The following is a 21,162-nucleotide window of genomic DNA, read 5'->3' on the forward strand; positions in this document are numbered from 1 at the left end:
CCGTGCCTCACATGATAAAACTTACCTCCAACATGGCGTCACCAGCAGATCGATGTTTATGCCTGAGATGGAAAAAATACTTGCACCATTCCTGCACACACAAGTTGGATCCTGCTGTGAAATACTTTTTAAGAAATGCATTTTGATACTACAGATGTTTTGGTCACTCATGCTCAATTCTTTTTTCTGCTTAAACATGTATTTCCAAGTCTACCATGCTCACCTTGCTCTTGAGTGTGGGGACAGCGGGAAGCTGGGCGATGCTGACCGATAAGGTGTTCCCTGCTTCAGGACATCTGGCGACTCATCTAGTTGGCTTATTTCCTCGTTAAAATCTTGAGACCGATCTGCTGTCTCAACATTCACCATACCCTCTATGGGCTGATGTACCAGTTCATTCCCCGGCTCAGCATTTACAGACTGGTCTTCTCCACCACCGACAATGACCATATCTGGTGATGGGTCTTCTACAGAGAGCTGCTCTGGGCATTGGTTTTCAATGTCTTCTTCTGTCGGAAAAAAGAATAACAGGAAAACATTAACAAAATGATTTTATGTGCCTACCAGTATGTCAGGCCCACTTAAGCTGTGCTTCACTGCAGGGCCAAAATACACCTCGTGCTTATTCCATCAAATGTACCTGTTGTTGCTGAAGCACAAAGCGTATGAGAGGACTGCAAAAAGCAAACCAGTTGAAGAGCTGGCTTAGTTTCTGCAATGAACATCCACTTATCAAGCAAGTGCATAGAAGTTAGCATTACACCCACCATCGGAAAGGTTACCAAGTGCAAGTTTAGTGAGAACCCGTGTAGCAATATTTGCTGGAAAAAACAAGCATTGGAAAGCCAACAGATCTGACCGTGGCAAGGGTAATTTTTCTGCACCCTAGCAACATGCTTTAAAGGTTTAACAGAAGGATTCGGAGGATTCAGATTCAATACCACTTTATTTCGATTAATTAAAAATCATAAAAAGTACAGATAGGTTTAACAGAAATAAAAAGTAACAATGCCTAAACTGGTGTCCATATGTTTGCAAAATGAATAAATGAAAAATAACTAATCAGGAAAATACATTTAAAAAAACATGAAAGCAGATATTGGCCCACCAGTCATGGATCGTAAATGGGCTGCTTTTTATGACGATGAGAATATGTGCACAAGCAAAACACCGTCATTCACTGTGGATATGTGTGGGCGTCTGAAACTATTGACACATGCTGTATAATGCAGGAGGTGGGAGTAAAAAGTCAATGACACTTGAACACACCAATCATTGAAATGGGCTGACCAATAGCAATATATGGGTTTAGATTTGTGCATGCATTTTTATGTTGATTGGGGGTGTGGGCGGGGGGGGGGGGTGTGAGGGGGGGGGAGCGACTGGCGAAACTCAGAAAACCATCTCTAATCCAGACCTACAAAGAAAGTAGAATTGATAAGCTGTTCACACAAAATGCTTAAATACATTTCACAATCTCTCATTTTTTGGAATATCTGATGCCTTTTAATTTTTAAATTGTATTTGCTGCAACAAGCATTGCATGTGATTCAACTCTCATGAGGCGTTCCGTTCAATCAGAGTTCATAATAGTTTTTTTTGTAAAAGCAGTGAGCAAAATGTGTCTAGCACACCGAAATTTCGGGGATGTGATCAACAAACATGAGTAGGTTTCTGAGGTGGATGTCAAGAACTTACAACAGTTTTTGGATTTGGAATTTTCCACAAAGCTATCACTATTACACAACTACCTCTTGTGAGAATCTAAATGTACACGTTCTCCTGGAAGTGAGAGAGGATTGCACCATAGCAAATTACATACATATTATAGAGGTACACGTATCTTAGAAGGTTCAAAGTGTGACAGGATTTTTCACACTTACATAATGAACATTTTTCACATTAAAAACGAGTTTTTCATATTTTATTTTTTATTTTAAGAGTTTTATATAACCCTAGCTAGACCCGGAGGTATCAGAGCGCTGTACATGAGGTTCCACAAAATTACACGATTACATCAGTTCCAATTTACATCAGTTGCTAGACAAACAATTACAAGAGTATAGAAAACGAGATAAGTGAAGAGTAGAGGGGAAGAGGTAAGGGTAAAGGGATGGGAGGGAGATACAGCAGAAAGACTAAGGAAAGTCTGCCCAAAGTCCGGCTGGGTAGGTGACGGTCGAAGGGGAAGTCCCAAAACCCATCTCCTCTATAGCGATCAGGTAGCTCCATCAGGCTTTGGCCAAATAGCTAGGTCTCAATGGGAAACATTTAGAGAACATGGAGGGCAAAAAATGAAGTGGGGAGGGGACAGGGAAGGTGAGTAAGGTTGGATAGGGGAAGAGACAACAAGGAGAGACGAAATGAAGTCTGTCTAAAGGCCGACTGGGTAGGCGACGACCAAGGAGGGAGTCCATGGCCTGTTGGACCCGGCCCTTTAGGCAGGTTCACCCCAAGACTTTTTGCTTTTTCCTAGCCTGTTTCTGTGACCTGGTGTTGGTGATTTTAGGCCTCTGCGCACTTTTTCACTGTGGTACAGTGTAAAGTGCTTGAGCTCTCTGTGTATGTTTGGTGAGTGACCTGCCCTCCCATAGGAATGAATGGGGAATATGTATGCCCATGGTAGTTCCTGATGTGTGGGGAGTGCAGGGTCGAGTTTGATATGTACGAACTCGTGAGATTGAATGCTGCGTAATGATATATGCGGCATGACTGTGTCTAGTCTAGAAGTGCCACTTTTAGAAGTTGGCATATTTGTGTAATTTGTGTCTGGCGTGTGATTGGCTGGTGAGCCTGGTCCAGGAGTGCCTGGGCCTGCTTGTGGATTGACTGTCTGGTTTGAGGGTGACAGGGGCTGGGGAGCCCAAGGAGGTTGTCTGAGTCAGCCCGTGGATGAAAAACTGCTTCTGCTGCCAGGGAAGTGGGAGGAGATGGCACCTGGGAGTGACTAGGGCTGTGCCTGCCTGACCACAATGCTGGCTCCACCTCTGTCCCTGACACTGAAGAGAGTTCCCTATAACCAGTTCTAGCTGGTTCTCACACTGCCTGCACAAAGACTTCAAAGACTTTTTTCTGTATAAGAAGGGGCTGTGTCCCCTTCCACTTTGTTCTTGTTGCTAACTTGAATCTGCCAAGGGCGTGCTGCTGCTTGGGCCCAGGGGAATCCCTGGGCCTCTGAGGTCCTGGACTGCTGAAGGATTTTGCTGCTCTGATTTGGCATATAGCGCTTTGAAGCGCTTTATATTCTCCCCCAGCGCTGGAGAGCGCTTTATTTTTAACAGGAGACCTTCTTTTGCTGGACTATGGACTTCCCTGAGCGCCTGGGAGCGCTTGTTCTTTGTCCTGACGGTGTGGAGCGTTGTGTCCTGCCATTCGCGCTTGGGAGCGCTTTGTTTTGGCTGGGCTGTGTGGTTCCAGAGCGCTTTGTTCGTGTTTCTAGCGCTGCATTTGCCCCAAGCGCTTAATAGCGCTTTTATTTTTATATTCATTATCGAGGGAGCCCACCCCTCGGTGAAGTGATTCCCCGCCTGCCTGCCTAAGCGGGGCCGCTGCGCTGCCCGCAGCGACCCGGATGAGGTTGGCCGGCCGGCCAATCCTGGCGCGACCGGCCGGAAGTCCCGCCCCCGCAGCCCGAAGGGAAGACAAAGAATGGCGGCGGCGGCATGGAGGGATTTGTCCCGCGTGGCCAGGAGAGTCCCGGGTCCCAGGAGGGGGCCCGGGTAATGCCGCCTCGTGGAGCCCGCGCCGAAAGGAGTTCGCGAGAGTTGCGGGGCTCCCATGTCCAAGCGGGAGGCCCGGTGGAGGAGAGCCCCGGTCTGGCTGGTGGAGTCTGAGCTGCCGGAGAGGAGCCGGGAGACCGAAGTGCAGCACCAGCGAGTTCCCGGTGAGTGAGGGGGTGTCTTAATCTTTGTTCTCAGAGCAGCCCCAGTTGGCAGAGGGCTGCTCCAGCGATCACGGGGACACTCGCAATTTAGAGCCCAGAGAGGCTCTGTGGCATTCGTTTTGAGTCCTGCAAGGCTCCAACGTGGGGGCATAATTGTTTAGAGAGCCTCCGAGGCTGAGGGGGCAAATTGGTTATTTCGAGCCAAGAGGACCATGTGTGGAGGAGTCCACGAGGGGGCTCCGGGGGCCATATTAATTAGAGGAGGCGTCGGGGCACATTGCCGGTGCCCGCCCCCTCCTGCCTGCGAGGGATTTGTTAAGAGCCTCGAGGGCTCCAGGGGCCTCTAATTGTTTAAGAGCCTGTGTGGCTCCAGTAGTGGCGCAGTTTGCGCCCAAGGGTCAGTGAGGGCCCTGGCGCAGTTTCGTTGATCTCCAGCTGCCCAGCAGTTAGTGGGCAGCTGCACCCTTTAGGTTTTGTGATTGTCCTCATGTGCCCAGCAAGTAGTGTGCACCTGCCACGTTTAGGCTTTTACTTTGGACTGGCGCTGCATGGCAGTGCGCCCTGACATTTGGACACAGGGCGTCTTAGCCCCAACAAGGCCAGTTGACCTAGGGACTGCCACAGGTGGTGGCTTATGTAAGTTTTGCGCAATTGTATGGTTATTGCACCTCTGAATGTGTTTTCTTGCATCATGTGTTATTCCAGAACCTCTGAATGTTTTTAGGCATCATGTGATTTTTGCGCTATTGTATTGTTCTGGCACCTCTGAATGTTTTAGGCATCATGTGTCTTCTTGCGCTGCACCTCTGAATGTATTTTATTGCATCATGTGCTTTGTTCTTAACACCGCTGAATGTGTAGGTTTATGCATCATGTGTTTCTCTTTACTACTCCTCTGAATGTATATTTATGCATCATGGGTAATGTGTTCTTTCCTAGACCCCTAAACGCTGTGTGATACTTAGGTGGTTGTCCTTACACCTCTGAATGTTTTAAGCATCATGTGTTTTTCCTTTACTACTCCTCTGAATGTGTTTCATGCATCATGGGTAATGTGTTCTTGTTTATACCCCTAAATGTATTTTTTTCTTAGGTGGTTGTTCTTTTAGTACAGGTGTGGTCCTAGTGAGGTCCTGGTTCCTGTTACCAGTGGTTACTGGTTGTGTGCCATAGTTGCTAATTTGTGCTACTATGATTTTTATTCTTTATTATTCTTTATTCTAAAAGTGCTATTTCTGATTCTGACAGTGGCCCATGTGGCCCTGTCCTGTACATAATCCCTTGTGAATATTGCCCGTGCCAGTTGGCGCAATGTACATGTGTGATACTATCTGATGTGTGTTTACAATACAAAAGTTATTTTATAATAACCTTGTGTGGAGTTCCTTTTGTGGTGTGCCTAGTATGTTGTTGCTGTTGTGTGCTGGCGCAAATGCTTTACACATTGCCTCCGAGTTTAGCCTTACTGCTCGTGCCAAGCTACCAGGGGGTGAGCAGGGGTTATCTTGGCGTGTGACTCCCTTGCCCTGACTAGAATGGTGGTTTCTGCATGGCTTTGGCGTCAGCCTTAGCCTACCAGAAATAGCCAGTTCTAACACGGCCCATCTCCCCTATAGCTAAACCAGGTAGCTCCATCGGGCATCAGACAAAATAGTTTAGTCTCAATACATTGAGAGAGGAGAGAAGGAGAGACATAAATAGAGGGAGGATGTGGGAAGAGACGACAGGAGAGACAAAAGGAAGTCTGGCTAAAGACCGACTGGGTAGGTGACGTCCAAGGAAGGAATCCCCGACCTGTCTCCCCTATAGCTAAACCAGGTAGCTCCAACGGGCATCAGACAAAATAGCTCGATCTCAAATGACGAGGGAGAATTCACAGGTAGACAGGGTGGGGACTAGGGCCAGGACAGGTGAGGGCAGAGGTTAGTAGCAGGAAAGTGGAGAGGAGTAGAGCGGGGAGGGGTAGGTAGTTCGGTAAAAGTTACATGGTTACAAACAGCTACTGGAGCATAGTGATGCATACGAAGCAGCTACATTGGCTTCCTGTGATGCAGCGGTCGATGCTTAAGACCGGATGCATGGTCTTTAACACTTGGCCAGTTTGTCCGAAATGGACTGGTCGGGTGGAGGTGCTGGTGTTAAGGCCCATGTCGGGGTCTTTGGCATGTTTTCTAGGGCGGTCTCGGGGACCACGGCGTGCTGCGATGCTCTCGGTTTCCCCATTGCTGCGGCGACTGAAGGAGTGGTACGTGGTGTTGTGCCCACTGCGTGTATGCTGGGTGATCCTGACGAAGGAGTGGCACCCACCTGACGGAGGATGGAACGCGCAGCCGTTCGATGGGCGTCTGGAATTGCGGGGGGGGGGGGTGGTGGCCTCGCTCCGGTCACCTCAGAGTTGATCTTGCCACTTTGTCGTTGCGGGGGGAGGCGGGTGCTGTGGCGCGGTCCAAGACAGAGCAACGTTTCACTGAGAATCTCTCCTATTCTCCTTGCGGCCGCACTCAGGGCCTGGGGAGATACGTCAGGCGTCTCCCTCAGCTCTCGTTGTTCCTTCCAGGGCCTCTCCTGCTGTTCCCGCGCCGCAGTCCCGCTCCTTTCTCATCCATACAGCTGTCCGCCTCTCAGTTCAGGTTCCCAGTCCCCAGATTTTCTCTCACTCCCTCACGTGTGTAGCCTCCGTCTCAGGGCAAACTGCACTGCAGAGCTAACCGGACTTCTATTTGTCAGGGCCTGTAGGGCAGTGCTCACAGCCAATTCTGTTGTAGCGGCATCCGGTGTGTAGCACCGGGCCCACCCTCTGTGTCTCCTAGCTTCTCGCGGCCTCACCTCGCTGACACAGCCAGCAACTGTGCATTCCGCTGTTCAGTGGCTGCGCCCATGTGATGTTCCTCTGTCAAAGTTAGTTCCTCGAGCCATAGTGGCCTTTTCCACAGTCCACCTTTCAGGAGCCCTCTGGTGGTCCGTCTCTCCCTGTGTAGTCACGTCCTACCGGTCCACTCAGCACTCCGCATAACACCACCGTCCCTTTAAATATAGAAGCCCAAAATGGCGGCCCGCACCTTCACACAGCTCTCCTTTCCTCTGCCCCACAGCCTTACTTAGAAAAGAACAGTATACTATCAATTTATACTTCATAGATCAAGGAATACCCACGTCTGTTCTTATTACTTGAGAAAGCTTAGCATCTCCGAAATGTATTGCTAGTCACCGAGAGCCTCAAATTCCACCTACCTCTTATAGGAACACATGTTCACAAGTGACTGTAGAATAACCCCGCCCCATTTATTGTTGAAGTTGAATTTTAAACCACACAAAGTTATCCCTAAATAGAGATAGTCGTATCCTAACATCAGCCACTGCACTTTCCACACAACACTTCTAGGGCACTTGCCAAATTTTACATTTGTTATTTGGAAAAAATAAAATTTAATAGTATTCAATATCTTGTCTTGGATCAGACTGCTGATTGCAAGTCGAACAATATTCTGCATTTGCGAAAACTCAATCCTTTACTTTCTTCAAGCCGTCTCACAGGGACATTGTGTCTGATGTTTGGATTTATAGGTAGGAGACATTTAGATACTGCTAGTTAACAACAGTAGTAGGGAGCCAACAGGACATTGTATATTTTGGAAAGATGGAAGGATTTTGAGATTTCACTTTTACCCAAACCTATTAATAAGAATGACCACACATACAAAACGTACGGTTATAGGCAGCTATTTTCGACACATTCTAAAATAAATACAGGATGGAACTTTTATGTTTTAAAACTTGTTACATGTCTTTTTTTTACTAAGAAAGGGCATTTAAAAGAAGGGACGTGTTGGATTTTCTTGTACACATTATCCTTCTGCCCCTTTTAGCTTTGGGTGATCGAGCATCAGTGCTTGGATTTTTTTAGTTTCATCCCTTGCCTTAGTACACCTAGGAGAGAAGGGAGTTAACCAGTAGCCTAAACCTGCCTCTGCCCCTTGGATAATGTAGTGTAATATATAAACAGTAGCCAGATTATTGAATAGGTTTCAGTTATGTTCCTGACTGGGGCAGTTATCTTTTTTTGGGCAAGGGTGCTTTGAGAAATTTCCATTAATGTGCCCATGTTCATTCTGCCGCCAATAGGTAATGGGCTGCTAATAAGGATACTGCTAGTAGTATTAGTAGTCCTAGAAGACAACTAATGGGTCTAGTAGTAGTTGCATCTTGATGAGATCCATGCTTGGTGACATGACTTACTTCAAGGCGATAAGGATGTAGGCGTAGGACCATTAGAAACATACTCCCAGGGTCGCTACATTCCCTCCAGTAGTTTAATGATGCGAATGAAACTTTTCCCACACTCACCCACAGTCATTATTAGATGCTTGTTTCCGGTCCAGGGAGGACCTGGCCTTGCAGTTTGGTCTGGACTGTTCCCATGAGGCACAGGGTCAAGACTGATTTGCATATGGCTGGGTCCAAACCGGGGTGGCGTGCTGAGCAAAAGAACGTTGGATTAAACCCAGATCTGTCACTGGGGGTGAGTGGTTGAAAAGTTTCAGTGCTCTGTCCATCATCTTGTTGTGTTTACTAGCGATAGGAAATTCCCTATGAAGCAAATGTAAACCACCACTTCATAACCTTTTTAATATATTTTCTATACACTGGATAAATGTTTAAGAACTTATTGCTAGCCATAAGTCATATGAGAAAGCACCTAATACTATAATGCATCCGAACAGATAGAATCAAATGGTAGTGCTCTGCAGTTATTCAACCTAATAAGGTACTTACTGTCAAAGTAACTTGCTAAGTTTTGTTTAACATGTGGTAAGTCAAAAGGTGATTCAAAAAGGATCTTAAGTATCACAAAGACTTTATAAAGTGCTGCATCTCCAGGTGATCATTACAATTATATACACATGCAGAGGTCTTCCCATCTGGAGGGGACCAGACTGGCATTTAGGACTGGAGTGTCCCCACGGAAGCAGGACGCAGACTGATGTGCATATAGCTGTCTCTGTTAAAAATGGCATAGTGTGCAAAAAAAGATGGAGTAGAATGTGGCCTGAGTAATTATCAGTGGCAGAGATTAATTCACCCATCACCTTTTTATTTCCCTCAGGGTGATACTCAGATGTGATCGGTATGCCCAGAAGGGAGTTCCTTGCTCACTGTACCAGTAATTAACTATACCTCGGTGATGAGATCTAAGTAGCCCAAACTGGTCTGGGGTTTCTTGAATCCCCATATAAATGATACCTTGCATGGAAACTCGGCCTGAATCGCTCCATTTGGGGTAAAACCAAAGCTGATTTGCATATGGCTGGTCTCTCTCTAGAGTTGTTTACAAGGCAAAAAACAATGTATTGGAATGTAGCTCGACTAAATACCAGGGGCTGAGATTAATGCAAGCATTCCACCAATGACCTCTTTTTCCTCTTATCCTTGAGAGTGGCAAACAAACAGATGTTGGTGACAGTCTAAGCTTGCTGTCCTTAGGGGACTGGAAATAACAAGCATTTGCAATGCAACGGTCTCGCCTTTGCAAAAGTTAGAGCTATTGGCATTGTAAATGACAACATTTTTATTTATGTGTTGGCTTTGAAAACAGATAAATAAATGGCATTGTCATTTACAAAGCCAATAGCCTAATCTCTCGCAAATGCGACACCTATTGCATTTGGAGCCACACAAAACCGGATCACAAGCAGGCAACAGAGGCACACCAAAAGCAGATCCCAAGCAGGCAACAGAGGCACACCAAAATCGGATCACAAGCAGGCAGCAGAGGCACACAAAAAGCGGATCAGAAGCAGGCAACAGAGGCACACGAAAAGCGGATCAGAAGCAGGCAACAGAGGCACACTAAAAGCGGGTCACAAGCAGGCAACAGAGGCACACGAAAACCCGATCTCAAGCAGGCAACAGAGGCGCAAAAAACCCGATCACAAGCAGGCAACAGAGGGGCACTAAAACCCGATCACAAGCAGGCACAGAGGCGCATGAAAACCAGATCACAAGCAGGCAAGAGAGGCGCACGAAAACCCGATCACAAGCAGGCAACAGAGGCACAGGAAAACCCGATCACAAGCAGGCAACAGAGGCACAGGAAAACCCGATCACAAGCAGGCAACAGAGGCGCACGAAAACCCGATCACAAGCAGGCAACAGAGGCACATGAACACAGCAGATGGGTGCAGAGTATTATTTGAAGGATTGAGCAAACGCACAGGCCCTTGTGAGTGAGATGAGAAATAACCAGAATGGGCGGAGACCTTAAAACAAAGGGGAGGCTTCGGTAACTGGGTTGGAAAACGCATTATTAATGTTATCAAAACCCTGCGCCCTCAATGTCAGACCCCCCTGAAGGTGATAAAATACCAGGGAAACGCTAGTGAATAGGGTCATTTAAAGGAATCCTGTATAAACACTGTGTAAAGCACAACCGTGTACAGGTGGATTTCCGTGAATAAGAGACATTAATTTTGTGAGGAGGTACAAAACATCATAAGCCCACGTAAGTACGGCGTGTACCACGACCATGCAACGTTGGGTCTGTGTGTTGTGCAAGAGAAAAGCACTAAATGCATGTGGGGTTACTGGAATAATGAGCCTTCAAGGCCAAGACCAATACCAATTGGTACGCAGGACACAATAAGGCATAGCAGAAAGAGCAGGGAAGAGAGCAGTTTAAAAAAATCAAAACTTAGTCAATGGGCCGTGTGAATGTAAGTACTAATGCAATGTTGTGTTTGTAATCTCGCGTTGTGACCCCTGGCAAATTAAGATGGAAGTGCGGAGCTCGAGAACAGCTGGGCAAAATACCGGGAGGCCAGGGGACGTAGCAGATTGCCAAAACCATAAGCACTATGGAGGCCTAGCAGGGAAAATTAACTGAGGCCTGTGCACAAATCAAAAGGGCAATCGAGGTTGGAAATAGACTCACCAGAAGCATCGAGATGACGACTGAGTAAATCAAAAGAAACGTCGGCAAGCAAGAAGGCGGGGTTTATATGGCTGACGTGCTGGAACAAGCCAGAGGGAAAAAAAAGAAAACAAATGACGACAAATCAGTCGGCGGCAGGTGAAGTTCTGACAGCACATCCACGGTGAGTGCTGAGCACTAGTTGGCAGACTGCAAGGGACCTTCATGTTTGTCTACTATTGCGATAAACTAGTGTACGCATGAGTCCTTGTTCCATGGTTTTGACCATTGAAGATATTTTCAATAAAGTTTTTGTTTAAATAAAAAGTTCCGATGTGGATGCACCCTTTGAGGCAGTTGCTTGCCAGTCCTGTTTATTTGTTGGTGCAGGGAGGAAGTTTCCCGAGCAGACGAGCTCAGCAAGGGGCGAAAAAAACGCACATCAGAACAGGAAGTTGGTTGGAGGCAATTTGAGCTACATTTTAGGAAGCATATGGTTACACCATGTGACTTTACGTAGTAGACACGTAATGCAGTGAGAACAAATACATTTCTGTGAAAAAGAAAGCATTGTCCTTTTAAAAAAACCCTGGTGTTGATGAAACTGAAAGTTCTTCAGTGTTGCAATTTAAAGGAAAAGGAACGATTTGAAAACTATTTCGGAGCATTCCATTTATTTTAAAAAAGAGCAAGAGAAACAGGCTGCATTCCAATAAAAAGAAAGTCATTAAAACAGCATGCCGACAGGCGCCCCACGCTGCTAAATAATAGCACCTCTCCTGGAAAGGACCTATAATTAACCCAGCAGGTCTTCCGGAGAGGAGCACTCAAATTGAATGAACCCGCAAAAGCTGTTCATGTGAAGCACGTTCACAGACCTGCTCGTGGGAAGCACGTTCACAGACCAAAGTCTGCTCGCGCACTGGTCTGCATTACTTGGAAGGTATCACAACAAGCCAAATTTGTATGTACACTTCCATGTAGGTGAAGTGGTGTCCCTTTTTGTTCGTACCGGCTCACACAGTTTGCTACCTCTTACTTTTTGTTTGCTCTCGATACTTGCACAATAGCCACCATTGCCTATGTAACGTTTGTTCTTGTGTTTGAGTGTCCTGCATTTATTGCAGTATTATACCTCTACTTGTACTTTGTACGCTTTTGTAACCTGCACATATGTCACTTTTTCCTCCTGTAATGCACCGTTTGCTACCACTTGTACTTTGTTCACTCACGATTGTCACTTTTGCCTCATGTAATGTAACTTTTGCAATTTGTTAACATGTATTGTTCTCTTATATCAGTTCTGTTCCTTTTGTAAAACGCTCTGACACCTTCGGGTACAGTCCACGCTATATTAAAACGCATAAATAAAAAAATACAATGGGCAGCTTGCTGCTTGAATGGGGAGGGGTGGGAGAGACGCGCACGCATTGTGGGCGTGCACATTGCTGTGATCTGAGGCTCGTGCCCCGTGGCGGCGCCTGCAGGATTCACTGTGCTACGGTCGGTGGGTGCTGCGCACCTCGGCGACACCTTCCTCATGTCGGCTCTGCATTCCAACATGGACACCTCTTCCCTGGCGCTGCCCTCCGACCACTAGCTGGACCAGCGGGACCGCGAGCAGCTGAAGAACGCCCGCGTGCAGGAGCAGGTGCGGCTGCGCCCCGGGCCAACGGCGCGCCACAGACCTACGCAGTTTAGTGCACGCCTGGGGCAGTGGCAGCACTGCCCGTGGAGGGCCATGGCTGGGGAGGCGGGGGACTGGGGCAGGGGTGGAAGGTGAGAAGCACCCGGGGTGGAGACCTGCCAATTATCAAGCTGCTGGGGTTGGAGTAAATATTCGGTAATTGTGTTAAAGTGTATAGGTACACACGACACGTATGACGGGTGTCATGCACAGAATAACAGAGCAGTATTTAGTGAATTATTTTGCATAGAGTGAACATCATCCCAAGGAATGTTTAAGTGCTTTACACAGGAAAGCATTTGTATATCTCACGGGTTAGGCGACGAGTATATATAATGCATAGTAACTTAAAAAGGAGAGAAAAATACAATCATCTAAAAATGTCTAATTTGTATGTACAGTCATTTTTTCAGTACCAGCCAGTTAAAGGGTGAGGATGGGGCAGTTAGACGGAAGTTATAGTTTATTGTTGTCAATATAAACGTGCGTAGCTGTAAGGGAGAGTGAAGGATGGGTTTGGTGGTGGTCTGGGAGGTGTGATTATATAATGTGACTAGACTGTCCAGACAGCCAGACACATGATGTATGGCTGGGGCCTGTAACACAACACAGCACCAGGTAAGCCACGAAGCTCTAAACGCGAAGGCCTGTTTGGTTTCATGCTGCACTGCAATTTCGTGCGTTCACACTGTTGACTTGAGCCAGCTGTGCACGCTTTGTGGCAGGCGCGTCTCACAAACCAGAATCGCCCCGCGTGCCCCGGTCTGTCTCCCTTGAGAGGCATCTCGACGACAATAGGTCTCGAGAGCGAGACCTAAAAAGGGCGATGAGAACACAGTTTAGAAAGACATGTCTTGAAATTGCCTGATATGAAACTGTTTTCAGGCTTATTTCGTCTGTGTAAGCCAAAAATGTTTCATATGTCAGGGAGTGTTTAGCAAAGTTGGAAATGTGCAAGGATGGGCCGTATTCATGTTGCCTTAATTTTTCCGCATATATCTAATGGTATGCTACATCAAAGTAAATTTTAAACACTACCATGAATTACTCCCAGCTTCCTTCCAGGTAACAGACCCCGAGGTGCAGGCATGCTGGGAAATGTAGTTCTGGAGACAGTGAGCCCTTTAGTAACTTTGGAGCAGGAAAGTCCGGGGTAACAGACCAGGCCCCAGTCTAAAAAATAATCATCTTGAGGCAGAAAAAAATCATGTTGATTAATGGGACCACTGTTTCTTAAGCTTTCCCTGCCCTTTCTCCGAACCTACACTGCATGTTTCATATGGTATTTCGCAATTGGCTTGTACACATCCGACCCATAAGTCTCTGTACTCTGAGAGCTTGTACACAATGCACTCCCAAACCCTGGTGGTCCTGTGCTGTAGACGTCACTGCCTGGGATCCTACTTATAATGTTTACAGGGGTTGCTGGGTTGAATAGTTATTTCCCCTATTAAAAGGAGGAAAGATAGCTCACAGCAGGCAATCATGTACTCACATTACTGGACCAGGCACAGCACATTTTCCTGATCCACTGCTAAATTAACGGCAAGCAATTTAATACTGAGAGAAAGGGACTGTGGAAGGATGTAGATCAAAGCATTAAAGTAGAATGAAAAAGAGTAGTAGGGTAGAGTGAGAAAGAAAACTCACTGCAGTGTAGCTTTGCAAGACAGCTCGTGGGATCTGAGACTGAAGAGAAGTGGAACCTATGATGAGAAAACATGTGCCAGAGCCAACAAATGGAGGCACCATCTGTATTTATTGTTTCTGCTTAACCATCTGCTTTGAAGTGTAAATTAACCATTCATTTTATAGTAGAGTTCTATAAACAAACTAAAATAATCATGTTTATTTGTTTTTGTTTTAGGCAGAGATTTGAGAATTTGCAGTAAAAGATGACGGAAAAAACGTGCCCTCAAAAAAATGTAGGGATGTGGTCTAGCTTGTTGTTGCCACAAACACATGCATCCTGCAACTACAACAACAAAACTGGCAGGCAATTTGTAATTTCTTTACAAACAGAAATCTTTGAGATGTTTTTGATGAAAAATAATTGATAGTGAACTGTTGTGCTGGGTGCTGGCATGATCTGTGGTGAAGAAGCTTGAGAGGGCAGAGCATTATGAGAGTAAAAGCGAAGTGGACTGAAAGATGCTGAAACTTAGAAGCAATAATGATGGACATGGCATGTGAGAGGGTCTACAGCGAGGAGAAGCCTTGTAGATGCACGACCGCCGGCCACTCTTCATGGACCACCAATTCCATCAAGAAGGGCAGACGAGGCACCAGGAGCCTACCATCGCATAGAGGGGATCCTTAATGTCGTCAAGAGATGCATACAGAAACTTGCACTGTTACTGATGTCTTACATCTATAGTCCTAAAGAAAGGTTTCCCCGTCCTATAGAGTGTACAGAGAAATCTGAGTGGAACATGTCTACGGTATAACTAAGTAGGGACACATTCTGCAGCAGTCACTTCTTCAGAGCCGACACTAGAAACTTCATCAACAAATCAAAGGTTTATGTAATCCATCCAAGGGCAGACCAAAGATAGCACAAGTTCTTGTACACAAGAGCTGAATATATATAAATGTATATTTTAATTTTCTTGTAACATACCATTTTACTATCCTTAACTGAATTCTTTAAACAAATAAAATGAAGGCCTTGTAGAGCATTATAAAATATACAGGTGAAAAAAGCCAACATTGTTAGTAGCTTTACATATGTGTCATCAATTAATTTAATTACCTAACAGTACCATACCTAAGGGGTATAGAAAGAGGCAAAACAAGATAAGGTAATCTAACAGACCTCAGGCTGCCATTGCATTTAGCATGTGTATATAATATGCCATGCTAGGTAAAATAATTACGTTGTTTGGAGCAGCTGCACTCATAAAGATGCATACACACAGCTGTCACTACAGTGCAAAAACTCTGCCTACCAGCTCACAGACTGCATGTACCAATGACTTCACACAGGAAATCAATGGTCCAATAATCAAAATGTGCACTCTGTGTGATTTTATCTCAGTGAATGGATTTAACCACTTGTATTCTGGACATGATTAAATAGTATACATGACAAAACAGCATAACATAAACCATGTGTGCAATATGCTAATTATTACGTAAGCATCATTTGACGAAAATGCAAGAAATTTGGAAGAGGCTTAGCTTCTTCTTGCAATTCGTGCAGAGACGTTATGTTTGGGGGCTGTTAGGAGAAGGGCAAACAAAGTAACTTTGGCACAGTGTGATGAATCTGCAGAAAGTCTGGCAGAAGTATAGAAAAAAATAGTTTTCTATTGGCATGATAGAGGTTGTGCCAATCCATCGGAGGCGGTAGGTGGACAATTTAAAGCGGCCATATAATCTTTATTTGCTAATGACTTTAGTACTGTTTCATGAATTTGCATGAAAACAGTCAGGTGATAAGCAAGATACACCCAGTGCAGGTATTTCAAGGTTGTGGCGATCTGTATGATGCGGTGGGCGGAAGAAAAACGCGAATAACAATAAAAGACAATGGATACAGTGGACTTGCCCCAGTAAGTAAGTATATTATATATATATACTTTTAGTAAAATCAAAAGTTCTTACTTAACGTTAGACCTAAAAGAAAATGTTAAATATAAGTTATGGTACAGTCACATACTACAGATAAGATCTGTTTATCACCAGTTGAAGTTATCACACAAAATGGAGAAACGTTTTATGATTTTAATAATAAAATGTATAAAACAATTTCAGCTTTTTTATTCTATAAGTGTAGTGAATGCATCACCTGGGCACATTGTATACAAGTGCTACGGTTAACCTAGCCTTGAGAAGGCAAAGACGAGAGGCCTTCTCCTATGAGCTTGGCAGAGTCCCAACATGTACAAAACAAGGTGGAAAGATGTTCTCTCTAAAGTGAAAGGCACTGGTGGTGTAAAAATGTAAGACTACAGTGCCTAGGACACCTACAAGGGAGAGAGGGTATCCATAGAAGTATTGGATTGAACATTCCATGATAAATTCAATACACACTCATCTTGCTCCACAGGAAATCAAATACACAGGGATCTTGGCAACTAAACTCCGCGATTTAGGAGGTATTTTTCGCCGGTGACCAGAATTACTCTATGAGTATGTCTTTCTGATGGTGAACTATATCATCAATGTGGCAGCCCTTGCAGAGTCATCGCATTCTTCTGGACAGGGCAACTGGCTGAAGATCAAGGAATGGTCCTTCTGGCCTCAATGCTGGAAACAGGGCAATAATCTGCCAATGCCTGGCTACTGTTTCTCAGTGGACGAAAAGAGCTGGATTCTCTTGGACAATGGCATAGGAGATTGTGGAATATATTGGCTATGGAACGGCTGATAGCAAATATCCTGGGACTACATTTGAAAATTGATGCAGACTGAAAGGCCCCCGTTAGCCACTGGCAACTGGACTACACCTTTCTTTTATGCTACCAATAATCTCCAAGGGGACAGCTGACCGGCCCCTAGTTTAGCTAACTCTTACAAGACAGTGCAAATACAGTGCTATAAGCCTACCAACATAGATTTAATATTCACACTGCTTATGCTGCTACACAATTATAGACTTTAAAATTCATTGCAAAATAGAAGGCAAATACATACATATATATATTGGGTGTGATCAAGGCAGTGAATGCCGAAACGCGTCACAGCACAATGGAGGAATAAAACTTGCATTCCTGAAAACTCCTCTGTGTCGGTGGCCGATTTTTTGCAGAAAGAAATCGGATGTGGTGTGTGTGTGTATAAATATATATATATATACACACACACATACATACACACACACACACATACATATATATATATATATATATATATATACATACACACACACATACATACATGCATATTGGGGACCTCGTTTTCCATCTTGTGGCTTCAGCCTCACTCAATATGCTGGTGGTGATCTGGTGCTGGGCACTGCATAAGAATTTGCTAAAGCGGTGAGGTCTGAGGACGTTATTAAAACATTTTTTATGAGAAGGCCTCTCCTGCCCTTGCAGAATTGCGTTTATCGTGCCGGCTTCCTCAGAGGAGACTCTTAAGGTAGGCACCAAGTGTTTGAAATTCAAAAGCAGATACCCCCCTGGCATTTGAAACTTTATTGGATGAGTCTTGAGTATTGCCATATGTAACGTTTTGTCATTCAATATTGTTTAATTGCCCAATTTTGGTTCTATTTTTGATGCATTATGGGACTGGTAGTACTCTGGAACTTTCCATTACATGGTACACAGCAGCAAACATTTAATAAGTCTCAAATACTCACTGACAATACGACAGGTAAAAACTCAAAACAAGTACCTCCAGAAGTGTGTGACCAGTTAACCCCTGAGCTCGTCATGGCCTTTAGAACACTTGCACGCTGGGCTAATTCACCTGCTGTGCGAACGTTCTACACAAACTGGTGTGCTCAGCTCGTCATGAGCACAAGAGCACTGTAGCTCATGACGAGCTGAGCTCGTTGTGAGAACGGGGGCGCTGCACGCGACCCCCTCCCCCCAGCACAGCAGGGGAATGTGCTGAGCAGGGAAGGGGTTAAAGGGTGGGGGCACAATCTGTAAACGCAGTAAAGACTATACATAAGAAGTAGAAATAGAAGTAGGCAGGAGGAGGAACAGGTAGGGTGAACAAAATCAAGACAGGATACAACAACAGTGAAAATGAGAGTTTTCATGCCTGGGATGTCAGGAATGGGCAAATTTTGTGGCGATTATGAAGCTGAAAACAATAAAAGCCAGAACCTGTGCAAATATGCATGGACCACAATCTTAGATGATGCCAAGAGTTCAAGCAGAGGGAGTGCCTGAAGATGATGGGGTAGTTCACAGTTTAAGAGTGCCCCATGCGGGCTCGTGTTACCAAAACCCGGGGTCCTATAAACTGCAGAGGTGTGGAATTAACAGGAATTAAAGGTTGAACTCTGAGAAATGAGGAATTACGATGAAATCAGCCATTTTGGATTCAATACCACTGGTAATTCCCCATTTTCCACTGACGTTTTATCTGGAGACGTCAACTGCTTTCAGCAGCTGAAATCTACACTGGGAAAATGACAGGTCCTTTGTACTCCCACGCGACTTTGTATTTCCATTGGGTAGGGACCTGCTACCTGCCAAGTTGTAAATTCTGGGGAAAGCATTACGAGGCCTTCACCTAGTGTATATGTAAATTAATCCCTTTCTTCGTCAACCATGGCTGTGTTTATATTCCACTAACAGTGATACGTTCTAAAGTGATATGGCGCAATGGTACTTTTTAATTATGATCCACGATGTAGCACATTCTACTCTGACAGAGTAATTTAAACAGATTGAATGGCAGGGTCATCACAGAAGACAAGTTGAAACTTTGGGTAACTAATGCCTCCCACTGTTTAATTCTTCCCTTTTCATCCTTGAGACAAGAAGGCCAGGATTCGCTTTCAGGGAGAAGCTGTTCTATGAGGGAGCGATCCACGTTTCTCTTCTCATAACACAGCTCAGTTGCATGCTCCCAGTGCCCCTCCAACTGCACCTCCAAGCGCTTTAACAGTCATTATAAGAGTTTCATTAGTGATGCACCGGCTGATACCTTGCATACTTTATATCTACATTCTTGCATACATCCAGGTTCAGATATCTTGCAATTAGATGGCCACCTGCAGGGCTTTATTTGTTTAAAAAAAAAGTGGAAGAGTCAATATTTTTAGGCAGCAGCCGTGGGCCCTGCCTAACGATGGCGCTGCAGATACCAAGGCTCAGAATTCAAAGTCTCGTTTTACTACCATACTACTCGTTTTGTCTCTTTATCTCACTTCTGTGTGTTCTTCTTTAACATCCCTTTCTCCATTTGTCACTGTTTTCTTGTCGTTCTTTTCCTACTTCCTTCTCATTTTCCGCTTTTCTCACTCTTGCTCCGGCTCAAAGACTAAGAGAAATGAGTGCCGGTGCCCACCAACTGCAACCACCAGCACAAATTAAGCAATGCACATTCAACATTTTTTATGAAAGAGAAATTTGACACATAACCACTATTAAGAACAGTGCAAACACAAAACTAGCATTCTACTATTTACTTTTGAAAAGTTGCTTAGGGAAACCTACTGCTATAGTTTCAAGAGGCCATTACATATTGTAAACATCTGTTCCTATGGCCTTTGTGTTAAGTCCCAGCAGTAACATAAGACTTATGCTTGGCAGGTGCTTCAAAATTTCAACATGCCACCTAGAGAGCATGTGCCCAACCAATGCTCATCATAATTTACCTACAGATCCATGTCCCTATTACTATGATACATATGCATTTAGTAAGGTGTCAAACTGCAATCTCAATGAGCCATGTCCAGTGAGATTTGTTCATATGTTTCTACCTCCATGTGGAGGGAGCAGAGTCCAGCAGCTGAGGTACAAGAATGGTTTTAGGAGGAAGGTGGGGTAATGAGTTATTAAAACTGGAGATCTGCAGCCTCCAGATGAAAAGAGTTCAAGGGGAAATAATGCATTAGGGCTCATGGTAACTTGGGTACATCCCCGAAGAGCAGACAAATGGAAGAATAACAGGGGATCTTAGAGGAGATCTGAAGTGATCTAGGAGGCGTGTAGACATCCACATAGAAGAAAAGCAGGGGCTGTAGTTGAGAGAATCTATAATGAGAATAGATTACAACCAGAACAAACATAGATGGAATCCACTGAAGCAATAGACGAAGTGAATCACACATTTAAAAGGATAGGTGCAGAAGAATTAAGAATGAGTTTGAGAAGAAGATATCAATATAGGAAGAAAAACAAGTTAAGCAATCGAGAGCAGAGCTGGGGTGAGGTGAGTGGATTAACAAGACAGATGTTGTGGAGGGTGAAAACCTTGAAGCACCAGGTCGAGGGAATCTTTCAGATGGGAGAGAAGCTGACAGAATTTAAAATGTATAGTGACATCTCCGGTGTGTAAAATAGGCACTGGAGGTATATGGTGGATGAGGAATTAGGGGAAAAAAGACAAAAAATTAATAAACTGCAAAGAGATAAGAAATCGCAAAAATCAAAAAAGCATGAATATTTAATGAGCGGAGTACCCCTGATTCTCATGAAAAGGCCGAGAAAAAAGAAGGATTTGAGAAATGTCTGCATACAATTAAAATTGTACAACACATAAGCGATGAACACTGATTACATTCTGAGTGCAGAGCTGTGGGGGATGATGTACCAGAAAGGAAGAAGCGAGTAAGAAGAATCACACCACGATATGATACTGGAACAAGCCTTTAAAATGCAATGGTCTCGTCTTTGTTAAAGTTAGAGCTATTGGTATTGCACATGACATTATTTTTGTTTATTTTTTTGTTTTTAAAACATATAAATAAATGGCATTGTCATTTACAATGCCAATAGCTTAATCTCTCGCAAATGCCACACAAAAACACACAGACCCACACACACACACAGAGCCACACACACACACACACACACACACAGCCACACACACACACACACGGAGCCACCCACACACACACACACACACACACACACACACACACGGAGCCACACACACACGGAGCCACACACACAGAGCCACACCCACACACACACAGAGCCACACAGAAGTGTGGCTCACTGGTTAGAGGAGGCAGACCTGGACGCAGAGGTCAGCCCGGGACCAGGGTTCAAT

General features: G+C 44.9%; 1 protein-coding gene across 1 annotated transcript in view; it reads right to left on the minus strand.

The window, feature by feature from the left end:
- Positions 1 to 219: 219 nt before the first annotated feature.
- The window catches only part of RAD18 (RAD18 E3 ubiquitin protein ligase), a 431,063-nt gene continuing 410,120 nt past the window's right edge, over positions 220 to 21,162 (minus strand). The window contains exon 11 of the mRNA XM_086948442.1: positions 220 to 509. Coding sequence (XP_086804568.1) covers positions 220 to 509 — 290 coding nt within the window. The remainder of the gene's footprint in view (positions 510 to 21,162) is intronic.

Source organism: Lissotriton vulgaris, unplaced genomic scaffold (genome assembly GCF_964263255.1).
Source record: "Lissotriton vulgaris unplaced genomic scaffold, aLisVul1.2 SCAFFOLD_1581, whole genome shotgun sequence".
In the NCBI taxonomy this organism is placed as follows: Eukaryota; Metazoa; Chordata; class Amphibia; order Caudata; family Salamandridae; genus Lissotriton; species Lissotriton vulgaris.